General features: G+C 44.1%; 1 protein-coding gene across 2 annotated transcripts in view; it reads right to left on the minus strand.

Moving 5' to 3' along the window:
- The window catches only part of VPS41 (VPS41 subunit of HOPS complex), a 168635-nt gene that overhangs the window by 12453 nt on the left and 133408 nt on the right, over positions 1 to 22774 (minus strand). For both annotated transcript variants that reach the window (XM_045793496.2, XM_087861201.1), the window contains exons 18-25: positions 18374 to 18501; positions 16833 to 16977; positions 14905 to 14946; positions 14709 to 14759; positions 12439 to 12576; positions 5124 to 5178; positions 3378 to 3518; positions 1989 to 2125 (exon numbers count right to left, since the gene is read on the minus strand). In XM_045793496.2, the coding sequence (XP_045649452.1) occupies positions 1989 to 2125; positions 3378 to 3518; positions 5124 to 5178; positions 12439 to 12576; positions 14709 to 14759; positions 14905 to 14946; positions 16833 to 16977; positions 18374 to 18501 (837 nt within the window). The remainder of the gene's footprint in view (positions 1 to 1988; positions 2126 to 3377; positions 3519 to 5123; positions 5179 to 12438; positions 12577 to 14708; positions 14760 to 14904; positions 14947 to 16832; positions 16978 to 18373; positions 18502 to 22774) is intronic.

Below are 22774 nucleotides of genomic sequence, written 5' to 3' on the forward strand. Positions count from 1 at the left end.
CATTTCGTCACTGTCCCTGCGGCAGAGATGCTCAGAGCCACCACACCTAAATGACTTCTCAATACACCTGGATTCAAAACTTCCAGCAGGTGCTAGCACATCCAGGGATAGGCACAGCCCGTGGCATGTCATCATCAAGCTCACTCACACGCAGAGCTTTTGGAGGTCGGACACCGAAACCACTCTCCCCGAAGCCCAGTTCTCACCTCGGAAAGAGTGAAATACCCCCACCTGGGCCACTCCGCTGCAGCCCTTGGGCACTGCCCACACCGCCAGCTCCCCCCGCCCTCTGCGTAGTCACCCATTCCCCCACTACCCTCTCCTCCCTGCCCTGCTCAGTCTCCGTCCCACCACCCCTTTCCCGGGGTTGTCTCCTGACCGCGCAATTCCTCTGCATACTGTGACGCTTTCTGCAGAACAGAGCCTCGACCTGCGCTTTAACCAAAGACCTATTTCTCTCCCAGGACCCCGACTTCCCATGAGCACCCTGAGGAAGGCACTTGTCCTCTTCCGCCCTGCCCTCAGGAGAACCTTCTCCTGCTGGCTAAGCTACCCAGTAATCCAGCCCCAGGGCGGGGAGGTGAGCCTCCCGGGTCACAGAGAATGCTGGAGCCCGGCTAGAGCCCTCCCACCCCTGTCTCTCAACGCCCACGGGGATGCCGTGCTGCCCTCACAGTTAATCCATGAATTCCACTCCAACAACCCTGACCTTCACCCTGCTTCCTGAACAAGTTCACGAGGACTCCGTCCAAATGTTAATGCACCAACAGCCCACTCCCAGCCCCACGTCCCTGTTCCTTCAGCTCCCTCACTCTTTGCCATCTCTCACTTCTCTTCTTGACACCCTCAATCTTCCTCAACTTCTGCTCCTTTCACCCTGCCTCTTACCTGAGTGCCCCACCCCGAGTGCAGCACAACCGCCCCCGCCCCCCGCACACTGCACCCTCACGGTGGCCAGGGCCCCCACAAATCCTCACCACGATGCTCCTCTCCTTACTTAACCTGGTAACCACTTCGCTCCCTACCACATTATCTTCTGGCTCTACCAGCAAAATCTTTATGTTTGCAGGACAGCAATTTCCTCTGTATTATAACAAAAACTCATTTTCAAATGAAGTTGAGAAAGAACAGTCCAAATAGTTAAAGAAATGTGCCATAAACAGTTTCAAGTTCTATGAAAGCTGCCAGCATCTTGAAAAATGGTAATTGTTAGAGTCCTTTCAAGGAAAAGAGTAGGATGCTTTGTAATTAGCATATTAATTATTTATATGAAAATACTGGGTTCCCTTGCTTTTATCACATATTCTGAATTATTACAGATAACAAAGTTGTCCTAGTCTAGAAAACAGATAAAAAGTTAAATAAAATCACGTATTTTAACATGTTTCAGGCAATGGATTACTGGGTAGCTTCAAGGAAATAATCGTATCATCCGAAAAACTTTAATTCCCCTCAATGGACACAATACTCATGCTACTTAAAACTGGCTTGAGGGGTCTGACAGCCACTGTAACTACCCCTCACCCTTCCCAATGCCATGCTGTATGTACCACATAAATGTAAAAGTGCTTTCTTGGGGCGCTTGGGTGGCTCAGCGGGCTGGGCGTCTAACTTCAGCTCGGGTCATGATCTCAGGGTCCTGGGATCAAGCCCTGCACGGGCTCCCTGCTCAGCGGGGAGTCTGTTTCTCCCCCTCCTTCCCGCTCACGCTCGCTCTAGATCTGTCTCTCATGTAAATAAATATTAAAAAAAAAAAAGCGCCTGCTCATCAGGGAGAGAAAACTTGGAGAAGGTTAAAAACTGGATGGCTTCCTTACAGGATGAGATTTCTAGTTTCTCTACTTGACAAGCTTCAGAATATCTGGGTCTAAGTAAGATGTAACCATCCACCTGAAATCTTTGTTATCGAAAATAACCCTAGAAACGTTTATCCGGGAAGTCCACTCAACTCACTCCCCATGCTGATTTGTCCAAGAAAGGATACTTACTTGCAAATTGTAGTCTTGCAGAATTTTAACCAAGGAGTCTCTCAAATTGGGGATCTCCATCCCTTCCTTAATACGGTGAATCAAGAGAATTGGGTCCACATGCGTGCCGATGTTGTTTAACAAGCCAGTGATAAATGCTGCAAGATACCACACGCAACAGTGAGCACAGCAGCAATGGACATAATGCAGTTTTAGGTCAAAAGGAACTAAAAAAATTATTTCCTTTAAAGTAAGTGTTAAAAATATTTGAATTTCCAAATTCTCAAAAACTAACTTTCCTTTTATTTCATGATGTAAAAAAGGAGAAGCTCCGTGAATGAAAAAGGACAGTGACTTCAGAACACAGCCCGCAACGGCAAAGGGGGGCAACTGACATTTACTGAGAATTTACACCACAGCTCAGCTGTCACATACTTTTCTCCAATATTTTGCCAGGTAGGAATGTTATTTTGTCCCCATTTTACAGGCAAGGGAAATGGGCTGATTAATTCGTTCCGGGCCACAGAGCTAGCAGGGCAGGGCAGACCACAGGTCTGGTCATGATGTGTTCCATTTTACCCATGCTGCGCCCCTGGCGGTCCGTAAGTTACAGCTTTGTCACGCTAAGCTAGACTCTCCAAGATGCATGTGTGCGTGACGACCTACATCTGAATCTGACTTGAGTAACATTATCTTCTTGTAGCTCTTATGAAAAGACGGTTATAAGAGCAGTTTCTAAAACTTGAAAATCTTGAAACAGATAAGCCTTCTTCCTAGAAAATGAAGGGAAGGAGGGGGCAGACTTTAAACCAGTACTGCCAGTTTCTGAATCACTTCTAGATCTTCAAAAGAGGGCTTGGGTTACTGTCAGGTGACCGTGTATATCTTTCCAAAATGGGAGACACGATGGAGGTGGTCTCGGGGAGGCAGCACCCACTGCCCTGGTGCCGCACGGAGGAAGTGGGGCAGGACAGAGACCCGGTACTGGCACAGCAAACATCCAAACATGGCCACTGTCCAGTGACAGTCCTAGGTTTCCATAAAGAGAGACTGGTAATTTCCAAAATAAATGGCCCTATATCCAAACTGAAAAAAACAAAACTGAGGTCACATTTATTCATTTTGAGTACAGCATGTAGGAACTCGCTTCATGGGGACACGGAAAATGAGTACCATCAGCTTAACCACCTGTTTGCCTGCACATGCAGGTAACCCAGCGTGATGAGGCTCCGGGCTTCTCTGCACAGGAGGAGTGGTGGAAATCGTTACAATGTACCTCGCCTGTTTTTGTTATAGATACACCACCATATTTTTCACCCAATGTGTCTTGAGGTAATTCTTACTCTAGAGTCTAGTTAACCGGACGTATTGAAAGAAACAGGTCTGATCGCGGATGGCTTTTCTGCTTACGTGGTTTGTCGATGGAATATAAAATCAGATCTTCCCAGAGTTCTCCATCGTCTTGCTCCTTGGCAAATTCAATTGCTTTATCAACATCATGTAATTCCTCCATGATCATCTTCAGGGCACTTCGGCTATTCCCCATTCGGCCTAGCAAAGATGTGAGAAAGACTTCATTTAGGATGCTTTAATAAAACATTTCTAAAGAAACAGCATATCTCTTGTTTACATATCTCTTGAAAACTAAGACAAAAGCATATTTTCTTATGGGACATTAGCATATACCATTTATAACATGGTGAAATAAGGATCTCCTATTTTACTGGGTGTTTCCTTTGTGCTGTACACTCTTTAAGTGCTTCATATAAATTACATCATGTAAATATCACTATAATCCTACAAGGTATGTTCTATTACTTCTACTTTATGGAAGAGGACGTAGAAACATTAGTAACTTGCCAAGATCATACAGTTGGAATTGGAGCCCAGGTCTGTCAGATTCCTACTTCCGTCCGACAGACCTGTATTTCTTTTGGATATCTTCATACCCAGATACAGTTAACACTTTTAAAGGCTTTGGAGCCATTCCGCCTCTCTAAGTAGTTTTGGATTTGCTCTTTTGATACACTTTGTGCCAAACACAAACTCAACTATCAGAGGACCACCTCATTTCCTTTTCTTCCAAGTTTGGGGGAAGCCTTCCAATAACCCTCATTACGTAAAAGTATTCACCAACTATGCTTCTATTTGGTCAGTTATCTTTACACACTTTGCTCATTGATCTACTGGCATTTTAACGGCTTTAACAGTTTCCCTGAGTTTTTAATACAGTACATGTACAAAGCTTTACTCAGCAGAGGGACGGCAACTGAATCCTCATTCTGAGCACCCATTATCAAGGGATACCAGCTGGCTTGTGAATAAAACGATACCCAACTTGTTATACCTTCTATAGCATTTTGTTTTTCCAACAAGTATTATTCCCATTGTTTAGGTCTTAAAAATGGTTAATTTTTAGAATGTGTATAGGATTTTTAAATTTTTGTAACTTCAAAAAAGGAGATTATGTCTCCCTTTGTAAGTTCTCTACTTGTCTACTGAGACGATATGACATGACGAAAATGGACTCTGCTGGAGTATTTTCTGGGAAGAGACGCTGGAGAAACACCTCATGTTCGAACTCCATGTTTCTGCTACGAATTACCTGCATAGAGCTTCCTTGGGAAACCTTCAGGCATCTACACGGCTTTTATGCGAGTGGTTCATTTTGGAGGAAGGTGAGACATAGAGTGTGACATATATGGAGACGGCGCCAGAGGCCCAGGGACAATGGAGAGCAGGACGATACCAAAAAGTTCTCTCTTCCATATTCAACTGCATTCTCTCCGGTTACATAAGGTGTGATTAGTGACAGTGAACATTATTGTCTACCAGGATGATGGTAAAATAAGCTGATAATTTTTTTTAAAAAATGAACAAAGCCGTCAACCCCTCTACAATTTATCTGTGAGGCGTGAGCTGATACAGGTTTGTTTATTACGCAATATTCAGATGTTACTTCAAGAGCACTTATTAAATAACGCTTCTTTCTCTACTGAGCTGTGAAGTCCCCTTTTCTATGCAATAGATTCTTACAGAGAATAGGCTCTACGCTTTGTGCGACTCTGGTGTAAAACCTATATCCATTCTTAGACAACGTACAGGACGTTACCACAGTGTTTTCAGCTTATGGGGACCCAAAGTAAAGCTACTTACTCAGAAGATAAACTGTCTCTTCTACGAAGTTTCTCTGTTGACAGATCTCAAGAGCCTTTAAGTAAAGCAGGGTAAAAATGTTACTATGGGTTACCAGACAGGGATAAATATTAATAGATTCACTTCAACATACGGGTTTGAAAGTTAGTTTCCATTGCCTTCCTTTAAAAATAAAACAAAGTAAACAAACAAAACACAAATCTTGGGTTTTGCTGGTGGCTATCTTCAGTCCCCTCTCAGGGGCCGGACCGAACACGATTGAAGCAGTAACATATCTGAGGTTTGTTTTTGTGCTGTGAGCACAGGCAGAAAGGCTACTTTAGGTTTCTTTTTTTTTTTTTTAAAGATTTTATTTATTTATTCGACAGAGATAGAGACAGCCAGTGAGAGAGGGAACACAAGCAGGGGGAGTGGGAGAGGAAGAAGCAGGCTCATAGCAGAAGAGCCTGATGTGGGGCTCGATCCCATAACGCCGGGATCACGCCCTGAGCCGAAGGCAGACGCTTAACCGCTGTGCCACCCAGGCGCCCCTACTTTAGGTTTCTGCACAGCACTGCGCCCCACCTAACTCCCCGTCCCGGCTTCAAGCTCGGGGTCCCCACACTGGAATATAAGCTCCGGGCACGCTTTGCTGTTCACCGCTGCATGCTCCCAGCAAGGGGCAGACCACGGCTTGGGAGACTTCTGATGCATAAATAAACACACAGATCCACAGAATATTTCTAGAAAACTCTGCTCAAGCATCTGTCAGAACTTGAGAAGGGGAAAAACTTATCTGACCATCAAGAAGGATCAAAAAGGAGGAGATCAAGTAAAGAAACGAGGACTCCATAGATGACTGCATTTCCTTGGGCATTAGAAACAACACACGCTGTGGTTATAAATAACCGAATAATTCTAAATGACCTGGCACACATTTACTGCACACTCTGCCGGGCACTGCAGGGTCAGGTTGGATAGAGACGCAAAGAGGAGTCATAAAGATGCTGCTGCCCACGACAGGGGAGGGGGGTGGAGGGAAGGCGTGGGAGCAGCATGCAGCTCCCCAAGGGAGAGCAGGCTCCGGGGAAGCTCCCAGAGATGCCATAACCCCCAATCCCATGACCAGGAGAAGTGTGAATCGAGGGCCGTGGGAAGAGACACGGGCCGTGGGCTCCAGTGTGGCCCTCTAGTAAAAAGCGTCACAGCAGAGGTGGCATCTGAACTGGGTGCAGCATGACGAGTAAGCGATCACCAGGAAACCTCACCTCCCATCCCACCTGTGTGACCTCCCTACTGTGGTGCTCCGCTCTGACTTCCAGCTGAGACTCTTCGAGAATCTTCACTGTGGCCTACGAGACATCCAAGACCTGCCCTGCCTTTCTGGGCAGCAACCCCTCCCTCACATCCTGCTCACCCCTCCACGGTGGTCCCTCTGCCTGGAATGCTGCCCTCACTCCCTACCCTCCACCCCTGACGAGTGCTTCAGGCGATGACTGCTTGGACCCCACACCAGGCCAGGTCCCACAGAGTCACGCTCACCGCAACTTGCACACCAGTCACAGGAGCAGTTAAGGACTCCGCCGCCCGGGACCACGTGACTCCAGCCCTGGGCCCTGCACGGTGCCTGGCTACTTGTGGGTATACAATACATAATTCTTTTAACTAGATGAGCAGGCAGAAGAGGTCAGGAGGAATATCACGGGGTGGTGAGGTTAGAATAGTCATTTACCAACAACCAGCCCACGGTTGTTTTAAAAACAAGAACCAAAGCGATAAAAAGAACAGCATAAGCTCAGTAGCTCTTTCAGCTCAATGACCCATCCTGGGAAGTAACAGCAGGAGCTGGTTTGGACATTTTAATTTTTGACCTAAAATTTTTTGTGTAGAATTTATATTTAAGTGTGTGTCTCTGGTTGAAGAGTAACAATGCTGATCACAGAAATCAATGCTGGGGGAGGGGGTTCCTGAACCACACAGAAAAGAAGGAAAGAACACCTTACTTTACAATTACAGTGAAATTAGGGTGGAGTCTGAAGTACACAAATCATTTAAATGAGGAAGTGAGAAGACGGAAGGTCACAGTGAAGAGGACACTATTAATTCAATTACTCACAAGACTTCTTTAACAGTTACGTGGCAGACACAGCCAAATTGTCCCCCAATATCCTTTACCCATTTCTAGAGTAGTAGGATTTTAGGTGGGTGTGTGACTCCCCAGCCATGGGAGAGCCGTGTGACTGACGTCTCCACAGGGAGGAAATAGCAACGTGGTAGCTTCTGGCAATATTCTTTAAGAAGCAAGGCCAGTCATTGCTTTCTTATTTTTAGTCCTAGAAACATGAACAGTATCATATTACACCACAAGGTGAAGGTCATAAAGGTGAGGGAACGAGAGAAAAGAGCCCAGGTCTCCGACCGCGTGGCTTGCCCAGGACTTTCCTGGGCCAGAAAACCAAACTGCTGCTCTGTTGAAGCCACTATTATTTTGGGATTTTTATCACCATAGCTGAACCTAATCCTAACACTTAGAAAAATCTTCATTCGTTTTGATTAAAAATACGATTTATCTTATCTCTATACTGTCATGCCCATAAATCGGTCATCCTCATAAACAAGAGAACTTTCTTACCTACTCCTTACCTTTCTAGAATGACACCAGAGCAGAGACAGGATACACATGTGAGAAGTAAACAGTGAAAGGAAACAGCAAAAAACACAAAGTTCAGAGGACCTGGGACCATTCCAACAAAAAATTACTGAGAAACCAACAGAGTGCCTTGATTCACCTGAGCTTCGAGAGATACAGATGGACATCTGAGCGTCCGAGCGAGACCATGTCGTGTGCAGATGGACAAGAAAAGTGTGATAGGAGTGGACGGGTAGAGTGTTTAAAGAGTGTGAATAAAGATGAGTTTACTGCCTCAATTAGTTTTTACTAAAGGGTATCTATAAATCAATTTTGTACTTGGAAATTTACTGACACTTTAAAGTACCATTCAGGAGTTTCCAACAAAACCACCCCCCTTCTCTTGAACATTTGCAAACATCCTTCCCTCCAACAACACAGACTTTGTAGTCCGCAGGCTCACCTGAGCTAAGACAGGAACTATTCGTTACTGGGGCCATTTTAATTTGAATTAAAAATTCAGTTCTCCACTAGACACTTCAACTACTTAATTGCCACATGTGGCTGCTGGCTACCTTGTCAGAGTAGCACATTTTCATCACTGCAGAACATTCCATAGGATGGTGCTGCTGGAAGCTGTTAGGATATCATCAAAAATGACAAGTCCTATGAGAAGAAATGTCTAAAGGCAAGTCTGAAGTCAAGAAGGGTCTGGAACACAAGCAGATGTGTAACGCCAAACTCAAAGATAATCTAAGTCTCTGAAATTTGAGTTTCAGAGATTTTTACATGTTTTATGTCTAGTTTCTAACAGTACTGAAATTATTCTTTTTTCATATATGAGAAAGCAGAGATTCTAGAAAGCTCTAGAAATTTTGAGTAAAATATAAAAAGAAAATATTTCTGCTACACGGAATTTTTCTATTATTGACACAAGTGAAGCATAAAACCACGTTTCCCTAGATTCTTGGATGTTCCTGGGCCACAGTGCTCCCTCTAGAGGACAGAGTAGCGAAACTAGGATTTTTAAAGTCCAGAGGAGGGAGACAGACACAGGAACACAACATGGAAAGGGAGAATCATAGTAAAAATAGAAGTGAAAAGACAGAATTAGAACAGAGATTGAGTAAAAACTGATGCAAAAGTAATGTTTTAATTTTCCTTTTCCTGATTTAGTATAAAGGCAAGGAACAGAGTTAGAGATTTGGGGGTAACTAAACAGAACCTGATCAACTATAAATGAAATAAGGATTTCTACCCAGCCTTGACGCAGCCTTTGTTTATCTAGTCTTCTTACATGACATTAATGGGAATCTGTACAGTTGCACCTCCCAGCTTTATTCCTGCAAATTCATAACTACTTTCAACTTGTAAATGCCACTGGATGATGAGAGAAATCATAAATTCAGGTATGAATTCCCAAAGCTGCAGAGCCAATATTCTGCTTCTAACTATTCTAGGCATAAGCAAATGAGATTTGCAAATGAAAACTAGTACCTGAAGATGCCTGGAAATTATAGAAAAAAGGACAGTTTAACAGTTTAAAAACTGATGTTTTTCATGATTCTTGCAATACTAAGGAATACCTTTTTTTTTTAAGATTTATTTATTTTAGAGAGAGAGAGAAAGGAAAAGAGGAGAGTGTGTGTGCATGAGTGGGGGGGAGGGGCAGAGGGAGAGAATCTCAAACAGGAGCCCCATGGGGCTGGATCCCCGGACCCTGAGGTCATGACCTGAGCTGAAATAGTCAGATGCTTAACAGACTGAGCCACCCAGGTGCACTTAAACCTGAAAAATGATTCCTCACCATTGTGGAAAGAATAGGGGACCTGACTTCAGAGATCCAGGTTCTAAGTCTTGGCCCTCTGACTTCTTAGCTCTACACTCTGGGTTGTTTCTTTCAACTCCTGAAGACTCAGCTTGTCATGGATAAAATGACTTTATCCACCTACCTGTGCTTCTGTAGAGATTAAATAAAAATAAGGTACATGAAAGCACAGCGCATGTTATAAAGCACAGCGGAAACTCCATAAATGATTTTTATTGTCTTTTTAAACGGCTGTCAGTGTTATAAATTCCTACCACCTCTGTATCTCCTTTAGAAGGAACAATTTCATAAAAGCTTATGATTAATTTCGGGATTTATGAGTTGTGGTGATTTTAAATCCTGAACTCTGGTCTTTGATAAATACTGCCACTTTGGGAATGCCACTTTCTTAAAGGGCTTCTGATGTGATGGCAGGATCTCTACAAAGTTTTTGACCAAATATTGATTGTGGGATTTCAATCAATTCAAACTAAGTTTGACTGGGATTCTTGACAATTTCAACTAGCTGTCATTTGAAATCACCCCTCCTCTCAGCAATTTCCCAAATCCCCACGAAGGCAGACAATCAGAGGAAGTCAGAGCTGCTCTTCTGCCAGAAGTGAATTATCAACAAGGGGGGAGAGGGTCAACGTGCTCCAAATAAAGCCCCGAAACCTTAAACACTTCCCATTTAAAATAAGTTCTAAAAAGGTAGATTATTTTTTTTTTAAGATTTTATTTATTTGACAGAGATAGAGACAGCCAGTGAGAGAGGGAACACAAACAGGGGGAGTGGGAGAGGAAGAAGCAGGCTCATAGCGGAGGAGCCTGATGTGGGGCTCGATCCCACAATGCCGGGATCATGCCCTGAGCTGAAGGCAGACGCTTAACCGCTGTGCCACCCAGGCGCCCCTAAAAAGGTAGATTATTGACTTATTTTTAATAGCATGTTTCTACCATTACCAGCTCTAATTCATTTGTTTCAAAATTCCCTTTCAGTGGAAAATGTGAGATAACTCTAAAAAAAAAATACTGAAAACATTATCAGTTTCACTAAGCTTCTGTTGAGTTCTTTTACATGCAACGGATTCTTCAGTGGATCACAGAGAAGAACTCTAAAAGGTCTCTACAATGCTCTAAGCAAGGTCTATGTACCAGAAATGCCATGTGTAGGCCTGAGATTTTCTGATGCTCCTCTTTCAGGTAGAATGGCGTGCCCTCTGTTGAACACTACTAGCCGCAGGGAAAACTGTAACAAGATGGGCTGAAAGTGCATGAGAAGCACAAACATACTGGAATCGGGGTGGCGTCTCTGCACCCGAGTTTCGTGGATGGGAAGGAGCCCTGGGTGGCTGCTGGTCACAGCTGTGCGGCCCTGTCTGAGGAGTCAACCAGAGATGCCCTGTCCTCCTGGAAACAAATGACATTTCCCCAAAAAGTGAGATACAGATGAAGGGACACTGTTCAAAGAATAAGATTCTCACTCTTTCCCCCTAGATTATAGATTCTGTAATGAGAAGAGGGAAACATTTGCTTTTATTTTTAGAGTAAGATGATGAATTTCCAAATTTATTCTTGAGAAAATGTTTTAGGACCCAAATTTAAAATGAATTTTTCATAAATTAATATGCAGTCAAGATATTTTTTCATTAACTGCAGATTTCAAAAATCTACTGAACTGAAATTGGTTCATAACGAATCCAATGCATTTATCAACGGGGCTGAAGAAGCAACTATAAAAGTTGTCAGCACACATAAACAGCACGTTCTCAATCAACCTTTTTTTTTTTTTTTTTGAAGATTTTATTCATTTATTTTGAAGAGAGAGTGCGAGCGGGAGGGGCAGAGGGGGAGGAAGAGGGAGAAAGAATCCAGAGTGGACTCCACCCTGAGCGCAGAGCCCCACGCGGCCTCGATCCTATGACCCAGAGGTCATGCCTGCGCCGAAACCAAGAGTCGGACGTGCAGCAGACTGAGCCACCCAGGCGCCCCTCAGTCAACCTCTAAGGGGTCAAATACATTTTTTTGTTTGGTTGATACATACAGCTGACTACAAAGGGCTTGCTATTTGGCCACCTGAACTTAGTAAGATACCTGTTAGATCGCATTCCAAACCGTACGAAGAACCCTGGGAAACAACACTGGGGGCCGCGGACTGCCCAGTTTCTAGCATGTATGTGGTAAGTATCAACTGTATTCAAACAGCAGGCCCATGAAACTTACTAGTTCATATGCAGCCCTGACTAGAATCTCGTACGTATTCATTTATTCATACACTCCCTCACTCACCATGCAACAAACATTTATAAGTATCTGATGAGTGCCAGCTGCTGGGTTTACCAAAGTGAGTGAGACAAACTATCTGTCCTTGAAGAATATACAGGATAGGGGGAAAGAGACTAGTAATTTCTTATAACAGAATACAGTACAATAGAGAAATGGAACATAGTGTGAGAGAGAAATATAGAGACATAGAATGTGGATGTGGAGAGCAGACAGGGGACAGGACCTAAGTTACTGACCCTGAGTCTGGGGCAACCGCCCTGGCTTGGGCTAGCCTAGGTCTCCCTCCCAGTTGATCGCAGGCCCCACTCTGACCCAGTAAACTGACTCAGACTCCTGACATTGTTTTTGCTTGGTGGTTGATTGAGTCCTACACCCTGGATTAAACCTTTCTTCTAATTAAACCTGGCACAGAAATGCTTTAGCTCCTCAATAGAATCTCAGCCAAAAGGACCTCCAATTCTCATCAGAATGCCCCAGCAAAACCTCCTGCCTTGAGAGCAGCGGTCACTCCTTGGACAGGGATGGATGAGCGACAGGAAGACGAGAATGGTCCACAGTTTACCAACAAGGACAATTTCTTCACCTGAAGTGTGCAGGGCGAGGCTGTGACTTACCTTTTCGAGTGGGCAATGGGTACTATCTCGGAGAAAGGGAAGTAAGTTTGGTCGATCATATTCAGCATAAAGACTGATCTGTTTTTCATGGTAGCGCTGCCCCTTATGATGGTCTCTCTTAAAAAGCTTATGCAGATACTAAAAAGAACAAAGGAGTAAACCATGAATATAAAAATAAGAAAAGCAAGACCTGTTTAATGTAATCAGTTCTAAACAGCCTCCATGGAGAGCCTGGGGGAAAAGCAGTTTTCAGGAAAATGTCTCGGCAAAGGGAAAGTGGAAAGAACACCTTCAGGAGACAAGGACAATCTGATGCTCTCTCGAGAATGGCCTCGAGTGACTTTGGCTCCATAACTGACCAGCCATACAACCCGAACAAGTCACCAACCTCTTTGTGACTTAGTTTCTTTATCTGCCAAAACCTCTTTGGGTCGTTGTAAGGATTGAATGTGTTGCCACTTGTAAAACGCTCAGATCCATGTTGATACGCTTGGCATATACTGAGCACCAGAGAAATGTCCGTGAGAGCTAATATCCTCACCACCATCTGCATGGCTTCAGAAATAAAATGCCTCATTAGTGGCCTTCCTGAATCCTAAAAATTCTCATCTTTTATGTAAAAGGGGTATAGTCATGGGATACGAGAATATTCTTAAAAACTCAAGCAGCAAGTGCTGAATTATTTTTCATACATTCTGCATCTGCTCTCCATTAAGTCTTGTTGAGATCTGTGTCTGCAATGAAATGCTGCCTCTCCTGGTGACATCAAAAGTAAAAATCAAGACAAATACAGACGTTCTGAACCCATTTTCAAAACTGATTCCTTTCCTTAGCTGTCTGAAAAAGTTAATGGGCCTCAAAGAACGTAATTCACTTTCTACTCAGAGGCAAGATTAAGTCTATCAATATATGATGCATAAGTTAGAAATCGATGTCCAAAGTGTAGTTAACGTTAACTGTAAGCAAACACCCCACAAACCCCCAGAGGCGGGAAGCCCGGATCGCCACAATCACAGAAAGCACATTCGAGCGAGGAACCGCGCCGCAGTCTGCCCCTGAAGCCGGGACGGTATACAGGTGAGCTGGTGTCTGCCCGCCACCGCTGTGCATGGTCACTAAACGAGTCTAACCAAGCCACCTGCACACAGAGAAACGGCTCCCCAGGGCCGGGAGGGGGCCGAGAGGGGCCAGCCCTGCGTGGTGCTCTGACGGAGGCCCGGCCTCTGCGCCCGCACCTGGGTCAGCGTGTGGGCCGGACACGCGGTGCCGTTTCCCAGACGGGTGCACAGGCCAGGGAGGCTCTGTCACATCTGCCAAGGCAAATTTCCAGAGACACTCCGTGGCCTGACAGGGAAGACGAGCCACCTGAGAGGGGGTCTGCCACCGTTTCAACTGCACACATCACACCAGCACACAGACACCCACCGCAGGCTGCAAGTCCCTGCTTCATGAACGAGTCCCAAGGGGGCCAGCAGAGTGGCAGCTGCTTGGCTAAGCACATCATCTTGAGATGGCCAACCACGAACAGCATAGCCACGGCATCTGCACAACCGCTGACCCAAACAAAACGGAAAAAGTACCTTGCATTCCTGTCCTGGAGTCTTCAAAAGCTTGTGTAAAACTGACTTCTGAAGGAAAACACTATCCCCGGAGCCTCCTCTTGGGGTGCAAAGAGTGGGCAAAGATACAAGAGCCCCCATCGAATTTGAGGCCCACAGTCCTACTGGACCCAGCGATCTTCCCTGCAGCGTTTCCTTGTATCATTTTTAAAGGACATAGAAAACACGCCCTCCCGCTTTATTCCCATGGTGACAGCAATGCAGAGAATCAAAACGTCTAGAACAGCAGGCCTTAACAGTACTACCCCCGAGACCAGATGAGAGACGTGGGATTAGCTAGCGTGAGGGTGAGGACAGAAAAATGAGGCTCTGTTCTTGGATCCTTCCGCGGTGTTATAATTTATGACGTAATTGTATTCAGTGCTGACTACACAAGCAAGGTGTTGGACACAGCTTGGTAGCACACACATGAACGTGACTTTTTTTTTTTAACCACAATTCAATTGGGAGTCAAAGTACCTGATCCGTAATTAGTCCCCAGCCAGGCTCAGAGCCTCTGCCACATAGGACTAACTACGGACTATTGTTTGTGGTCAAACTTCCGAGTCGAGGGGTGACCTGAGCGAGCTCATGCCAGTGCCCCACACCGGGACTGAAAGGTGGCTAGCCCCCGAAGCAGTCAAAAGGGCAAACGCAGATGGTCATGCTCACCACGTGCTGCAACTCTGGTCTGTCTTCCAGTTCTTCCACTACCTTTTTAATCTAGAGAGAAAAGACATTTTTAGCCACTGATTTATGAGGACGCGACCATAACTGCAAGATCATCAGACCAACAGCTCTCCTCTTTGTGGCTCGGGTGTTGCCAGACACCCCGCTAGGAACACACAGAAAAACAAAAGATACTCACTGAAATTTTGTCTTCATTGTCCAAAAGCATGTCGACAGCTTTCTGCAATAGAAAGAAAAAAAAGCCAGTCATTGACACATGCTGTGTCCGCAGAGAACCCGCACGGGATGTGCTCTGCGTGGGGTCACGGTTACAGGTGGGTGGCTTCTTTCCACACGTAAGGGGCCCGTCGCTTTGCAGCAGCCCTTAAAGGAGAGATCTGTAAAAGAATGCGTTTTAACGTGCGTCTCGGTCTGAGACCTATGTGTTTTGCCTATCACTAAAACAGCGTCCTGCTACCACTCCTCAAACACAAAACATCTTGTCTACACGTATTCTAGCCTCCGTGAGGTCGGAGATATGGCCACAAGTACTCCTGTGACTCTCGCCGGTCACAGAGAGCGTGCTGGTCCCCGGACCATGAAAATCAGCTTTGCTTCCTGCCACCCGCAGCCTCACTGAATCCCTCTACAGACTTCGCAGATATAAGGAGCTGCTCTTCTGTGGCGAAGAGGGTAAGAGCCAGAAAGAAAACAGATAGCTAAAGTCTCGTGATGACATAAAGCTTACAGACTTGCTGTGTTTACTTCATTTACCATGAACATTCATGAAACACAAAGGAGACCGTGTCTGTAACAACCGGTGGTGGGAGGACAGCCCACCAGGCTGAGTGTCACCCATCATAGCTGGGTCCTGCTCCTGACTGCTACCACCTAGCTGGCCGCCCCATTTTTTTGTTTTTCTCTAAAATAGGAGGATGTTAGAAGAGATTATCCTTAAGGTATCTTCTAATTAGAAACTATGAGTCCTTAACTTTGGCTCATACTCTTGAACAGCAAGCAGTTTCGGCTCGTTCATCTTTCTTCTACAACTACCTAAGCTAAACTCGGCCCTTGAGACACATGGCACGGAGGGCGGGTAGGCATAAGGGGAGAATGGATGTGGGGAAATGTAATTAACTTTTATAGAAGCACTCCATCCTCTTAATCATCTTTTGCAGAGAAGCAGAACCTCTGCACCTGAACTTCTTCAGAACCGCACTAATTCTTTTTAGATCAGCAGTCCCTAAGGACTTAAATCATTCACCATGAAAAAAGGGCTAAAAGCATCTTTCAGAAAAAAGAAGTAGATTTAGCTCCTATTTAAATTAAGGTTAAGTTTGTGATGACTAATCTATAGGACATAATATATACATAGTATACACGCATACGTACACACATAATATAGTGCATAATACCCTTAAGTGCAATAAAATAGAAAAATCCAAGTCATCCTTTTGGAGGCTTATAGGTTCTACTCTTCAAACTCTCAATTTTCTGAATGAGAAGTATCAGGTTTTATGAACTTCTTTATTTCCATCACTGTCACTTGTTAAAACGCACGTGCATCACACACACACACACACACACACGCGCGCGCGCGCGCCACTGTGAGCTGCGGAGGCTGGGTGCCCTCCTTAGTCAAGCAACCCACTGTCTGAATCTGTCGTACAATAAAATAACACATCCCACACGGCTGAGCCCAGTGGAAACGCCACATGCTAAATCTGTGAATGCCAACGAATAAACTCACAATAAATGGATCAAAATAGAAATTTCCCTAAAATTTTAATCCTGGGACATACAATTAAGAGAGGTAAATGAGCCAAAGTATATAGCTAGTTTCTTTGTTTCTATGAATTATGTGAATTATTTTACTAAAAAACTACTTCACACACACACACACACACCCACGCCTTTCAAAGTTCCACATCAGGTTTTGATTGCTTTTATAGAATAACCACGTCAAGTAAAGGATTCATAACATCTACTGAGGAGTGGTGTGCTGAACATGACTGGCATACAGCCAAGCTATGTGATTTAACTTCTCCCCCAGCATCTGAGTAGATCTCTAGTTATTAAAATGTGAAACAGTAAAAATAAAGGGTATTAAAATAATAAACACATTACCTCAGAATCAAAATCCATTAATAAAACAATTTTATCCTTGATAGAACTGAAAAGATTATGCTTGTGGATCAACTGGAAAACATCCTTGTGTCTTAATGTTAAGTATATTTCCAGAGCATTGCCATAGTTTTTGTCATAGGTGTACCTGGTAATACAAAATTTTTTGCATTAATGTTCATCAACGTTTCTAATTAAACACACACATACACACATGAATCATCTTTTGCAATACGGAAAACTGAAAAATTTGTTCAAACAGAAAAGTCAACTTTATTTGGAAGATTATTCCTTGGGACTTAACTATATGTGACCAGTATATACTTCTTTCTCAGAGCCTGGCTTCCCACTGCCCCCAAATTTCAGAAAACTGACAATGTTCAAGAAATAAACATTTTCTTTTATAGAAATTCTCAAAACTTCTTCATAGAAATCCATATACCAGACAAAGAAACTATGACCCAGAATAAAGGAAATTCTCATTCCAATAATAAAAAAATTCAGTTACAATTTTTACAAGCAGTGTTCAGCTGCCAAATGGATTATATCCCCAAAGCTTATTTGTGAGGGGAGTTTATAAAACCGACACATGTTTTTCTACTGAAGCACTGTTTTTCACATTAACTCCCAAGCCATTTCCTGAAAACCAACTGAACCTAAATGGTACTGTGAGCCCATTACTGGTACGAATTACCAGTACAGCTAGTACTACAGAGCCCAAGGAGTATCTAGGACAACATTTCCAGAAGGAAATGGTCAGTGTTTCCACTCGGAGAGTGACGAACAGCCCTGAATTCTAGGCCGCTGTGGTGCACCTTTCTTGGTCTTCACACAAGATGTAAGCAGACGGGGGAGGGCTGGTGGGAGTGCCAAGGAGGGGCTGAAGCAGGAACCACCCTCCTGAGCTTCCCTGCAGTACACTTCTCTCTCCACTAGACCAGAGCTCTTCTAGGGCACGACTGCATCTTACCTATCCCTGAATCCCAGGCGTACAGGAGAAAGCCTGGTCACCAAAAGTACCCAATACATAGGAAAAATATTCACCAAGCTTCCATTTTCTCAGCTCTTAGTGTCGGGCACAGTGCTTAATTAGTTCTTAATTACGACCTCACCTTTAAGCCTTGAAATCATCCCATCAGGAATGTATACATTTTCTAGAGAAGGAATCAGGTCTGAGACCTTACCTGACATGCAGATCCAACAATGACAGAATCCAGAGCCTCCCTGGGAAACCAATGTTCTTGTGCAGTCTGCGACCTGGCGCTCTTCCCTCTCTGAACCTCTGCCCCTACGTAGCGCTGCTGACTAGGGTTCCTCTCCTCTGGGAAACAGACTACATTACAACTCTACGGTCTCGCACATTTTCCTCATCTGCTGGTTGTTCACTGAGGTTTATAAGAGGACATTATTAAGGGTGAGCATAAGAAAATGGTATGAAAGCCTCCCTGCTCTGGTTCCTCCCCATTCAGAGTCTGCTAGATCTAAAAGATGAAAAACTTTTCACGTAGGTCGAATTGGAAAAAGCAGCACTAAATTCTACTCACAAGTCGGCCAGGGTTTTGAGCAAGGTCCTATTCTGACTATCTTTCTTCAGGTGGTCCCGAACCGCTTGAACGATGACTGAATTGTTGTACAGATCTCCAGGCCATTCTCGGATCAGAGTGGCAAAACCCTAAACAGAACAACAGAACAGCACTCCTGAAACAGAGGAACAATCCATATAGTTTAAGCAATGCCTATAAGTATTCATGTAAACAGACAAAATAACATTATGACTAAAACTCTGGTCCGTGAACATATCACCACTTTTCAGACTCTGGGTTTGGGGGTGGCAAGGGAGGCAGAGAATTGCTGCACACGAATCTCCATTTACCGTTCCTGGAAGTGGGTGGCGCCGTCCGTGTCTGCTCTTACTTATCTGATGAAATGCACCAGTAAGAAAGCCCCCCTGGTTCCTCCATAAAGCAACGCTGTCCACACAGACTTTGGCTCTGACTTGCTCTAACCTCGGTCCAGACTAACTAAAACATTCAGATGTCACCTTGAACATCTTGAAGATACTGTCCAAGTCGGTCACTCCCACCCACCGACCTTCTGTGCCCTTTGGGTCTGGCCTCCTGTGTGCACGACCGTACACAGTGGCTTGTTTCCACAGCGGAATCACTGGCACCCCACCTTCAACAAGTTACCATCTTTGTTCTCTTTTTTTTTTGTCCCCTTTCCATTCTTGCCTCTGAAACCTAGTTTTGTTCAGGGGGTTTGAGACTTTGGCTCAAGTCTTATTCCCTAGCTGGCTCACAAATTTTGCAGTTCTGGTAGAAAACCCTAGATCCTTCAATAGGATCCTGTTTCTCTCCTACGGTTCATTCCTGGCCAGGATCCTGGGCAGCCTCTGTCCTCCTGATTCCCAACTTTAGAGCTCAAGTTTTATAACTCAGAGTATGGTACGGTGGTTTAACTTACTGATCCTTGGCAGCTTGTACAGAAAAACCTAGGACGTGTTCAAGACAGCAAACAGAAGTAAAAATCTTCATGTTGGCAAAAAAAATCATATTATTAGTATTAAATATCTCAACTAATGCTTCAATAAACTACTATGAATTTAGTGAAGTGACACTCAGAAATGAAAACAGCACGGTGGAATGTGCTTCTGCAGAGTACCAAGATTTGGTGAAAAGAAAACCACAAAGAATCAGGATTACAGTCTCTATTAATAAAGTCCTACCCAAGTAAGCCTGGAAAGGATGGCAAGGGACTAGAACAACAGGCAACACATCTTCCATTCAAACTGCAACCTTCCCACATAAGAGCAGGATTGCAGTTTGATTTGAGAGATGTGGGGCGGGGCATTACTAAGTAAAGATGATGTATTTTATAAAACCATTGAATCAGATCATTAAAATGTTCTTTGAGCCAAAACGATACTTTGGATTGAGTTTCTATTTTAAGACCCTCTAATGTATATGATAAAAACATCTGAAAAGATTCCCACCCAAACACTGGCAGCTCTCAGTGGCCCTGAGACCAGAAATAATACTGTTTGGGAAGAAGGAGGCTTGGCTCCATCTTCTCTTTCCCTCATTCGTGCGACAGCCTGGCAGTCGGTACTGCCATCTCCTAATACAAAATAAGACAAAATGACCGGTCATACCGTGTGACAAAAACATGATGCCTCCAACGCAAACCGACAGAAACACTTCCCACATTTCACATCAGGCTCTTCTCTGCTAAACTGGCTCCGTATGCCCTTGAATAAATGTGCTAAGAAATACTGATGCAATCAGCCCTGTGGCCTTTACTATTCATCAGAGGACACGGTTTATCAGCGAGCTGCTATGACCGAGCGGGTGAGGTCAGAGAACATCTCAGTGCCCATCACGGTAAGTACAAGGCTGAAGGGGTTCCCTGAGTGAAATGCCATGGCAACTGTCCCACTTTTAACGTGCTTACATATGTGTCATTAAAACTACGAAGCAAAGTTGGACTCTCTGTGGCATCCCGGTGCGCGACCAGTTGCTGCACGGCACTTATAAAATAATTCCACTAGGCTGTAAATAAAAAGATGAAGCTATCCGCATTTCAGTAGAAACCTCACACCAACAAGTCAGGAAGCATCATTACCTCCAAGTAAACACTGCCACTTCCTACCTTTCTAGGAAGAAAAGAAAATTAAGAAGCCAATATTCTAGAGAAGTGCAGCTGTTTTTCTAAAATCCGGCCTTTAGTGTTGTTTAGTAGCACACACAACATGTGATCAGAAGTGTTGCTGCAGAACACTGCTCCCTGGTCAATTATGTGACAATTTAACTCAAAATTAAACACGAAACTAAGAATGATAGAAGCTAAACGATTTATAAGAGTTCATGACAACAAATTATTTATACCTTCTTAACAGTACTGACCAGGCAGACACCCTGAAACATTCAGGAAAAAACATTTACAAGCTCTAAGCTTAAGTCATGCATATTCCTTTCTGTCTCAGGCAACAGTCTTCCAGACATGAATCAACAGGGTAACGTTAATGATACAGAATCTAAAATGGTTTCTTGAAAAAGTTGAATTAGGTGAAAGAATTATAACAGAATCAAAAAAATAACAGAAGTGCTTTCTCATGGTTAAATTGCATTACTTTAAAAAGAGGACAAGTATACCAAGCTTCAGTATGTCTCAATAAAATTCATACTTTTCCCCATCATTTTCACAGAACACTCATAGTTCTCTTTCTTTGGGAAGATGTACAAAGACGGAATATTTATGAGAGCCACTCTATGTACCCAGAACATAATGGCAAGAAATAGAAGTCCATTACACATCTTTATTCACTGAAGACGCCTTTTCCAAGAACTATGGCCAATAATGGCCTCTCACCAGATCTTTTGCAGAACATAGCACTCTGCAAACGTCACTTATGTTCTAGTTGCTTAAAGCTTATCGATATCATCTCCCCTCTCAGTCTATAAATCTACTGAAGACAGGATGGTGTTTTTTAAGTTTCTGTTGGATCCAAATGAGTACTCATCCCAGTTCTAGGCCATGGTAGGTTCTAAATAAAGCTATGTTGAATTGAACTGAATAGGAAATGAATAGGAAGCATGTCCCTAGCCTCCACCAGCTGGTATCCAACACGAATGACAGTTATTACCATAAACTCTTCTAGAAGATGTACATCTACAGATCTAGAAAGAAATAGACCCACGTGGTTAGAGCAGATTGGATTATAACATGCAATAAGAGAAAATGAGAAAATGTTGCTTCCATTAGTATGCACATTAATGAAGTAATTTGTTCAAATTTAATTCATGCTGAAGCACTTAATCCCTTCCTATGATAAGAACACAGGCTTATAAAAGTAAAGGAACTGTACAGATCACACATGCTTCAGGCTGCTTGAATCTTCCGTATCCAGAAACACCTGGTTGACAATAGCTGACCAAACACCTGAGTTAGCTGGTACAGGACCACTATCATAGTAAAGGTCCCTACAGATCTTTAGATCTAAAATTCACCTCCAAGTTAAAACGTAGTAGCATTTGCCATATTACCCCTCCTTACGTTGACTCCACTATTTGTAAAAAAGGACCCCGACAAGGCATTAGTGTTCAGTAGGCACTCAGAAGCTAGACATTCCCTTCGTCATTCCCCCTCCTTCTGGATATATTCATCTTTTCGCAAGCCACCTCAAATTCTTGTGCAAACAAGGTCTTCCTTATCTTTACAACCTAACACCAAAATACAAGAAGGCGATGACAACCTATAGCACACCACGGCGCACTGACATGAACACTCGGCACCGGGTTAGGCCGTGTGGATGGACGAACGACGACGAAGGCGGGGCGGAAGCGGAAGCGGAAGCGGAGGAACAGCAGCCCCGGGTCCGACGGCTCCCGGTCTGTGCAGCCGCCACTCACAGCTGTGGCGAAGCGCTTACCAGCCGTGTCTAGAGTCTGCCCACCAGAAAGCTTCCCCTCTAGTCAGAGGGAAGAAGGTGGAGTCTTAGCCACACACTCTGTTGACAGCTTTACTAGAGCACCCAGCACATTATATAACAATTTGTTTCTGTCATGGTTTCTCAACCTCCATTCTGTTGACATTTGAGGACCAATAATTCTTTGTCATGGGGGGGTCTCGCGTGTTGTAGGAGGCACTGGCCTCCACCCATTACACTGCTGTCAGTAGCATCAATGACCTAGTCACGACAACCAAAAATGTCCCCAGACATATGTCCCCAGACATATGTCCCCAGAGGGCATATTCAAGCCCCTGTTGAGAAGTCCCGGTTTACACGCTCATGTGTGACTTGGACCACAAGCTCCCACTGAATGCGTGTCATCTCATCCACACCTGCGTGCCCAGGGCCTACCTCGTGCCTGCAATACAGCAGATACCACACAGGTATTTTCTGAATAAAGGCGTGTTAAACCAACCAACTTTAATAATTATAATCC

Source organism: Ursus americanus, chromosome 3 (genome assembly GCF_024610735.1).
Source record: "Ursus americanus isolate L20-20 chromosome 3, mUrsAme1.1.p, whole genome shotgun sequence".
NCBI lineage: Eukaryota > Metazoa > Chordata > Mammalia > Carnivora > Ursidae > Ursus > Ursus americanus.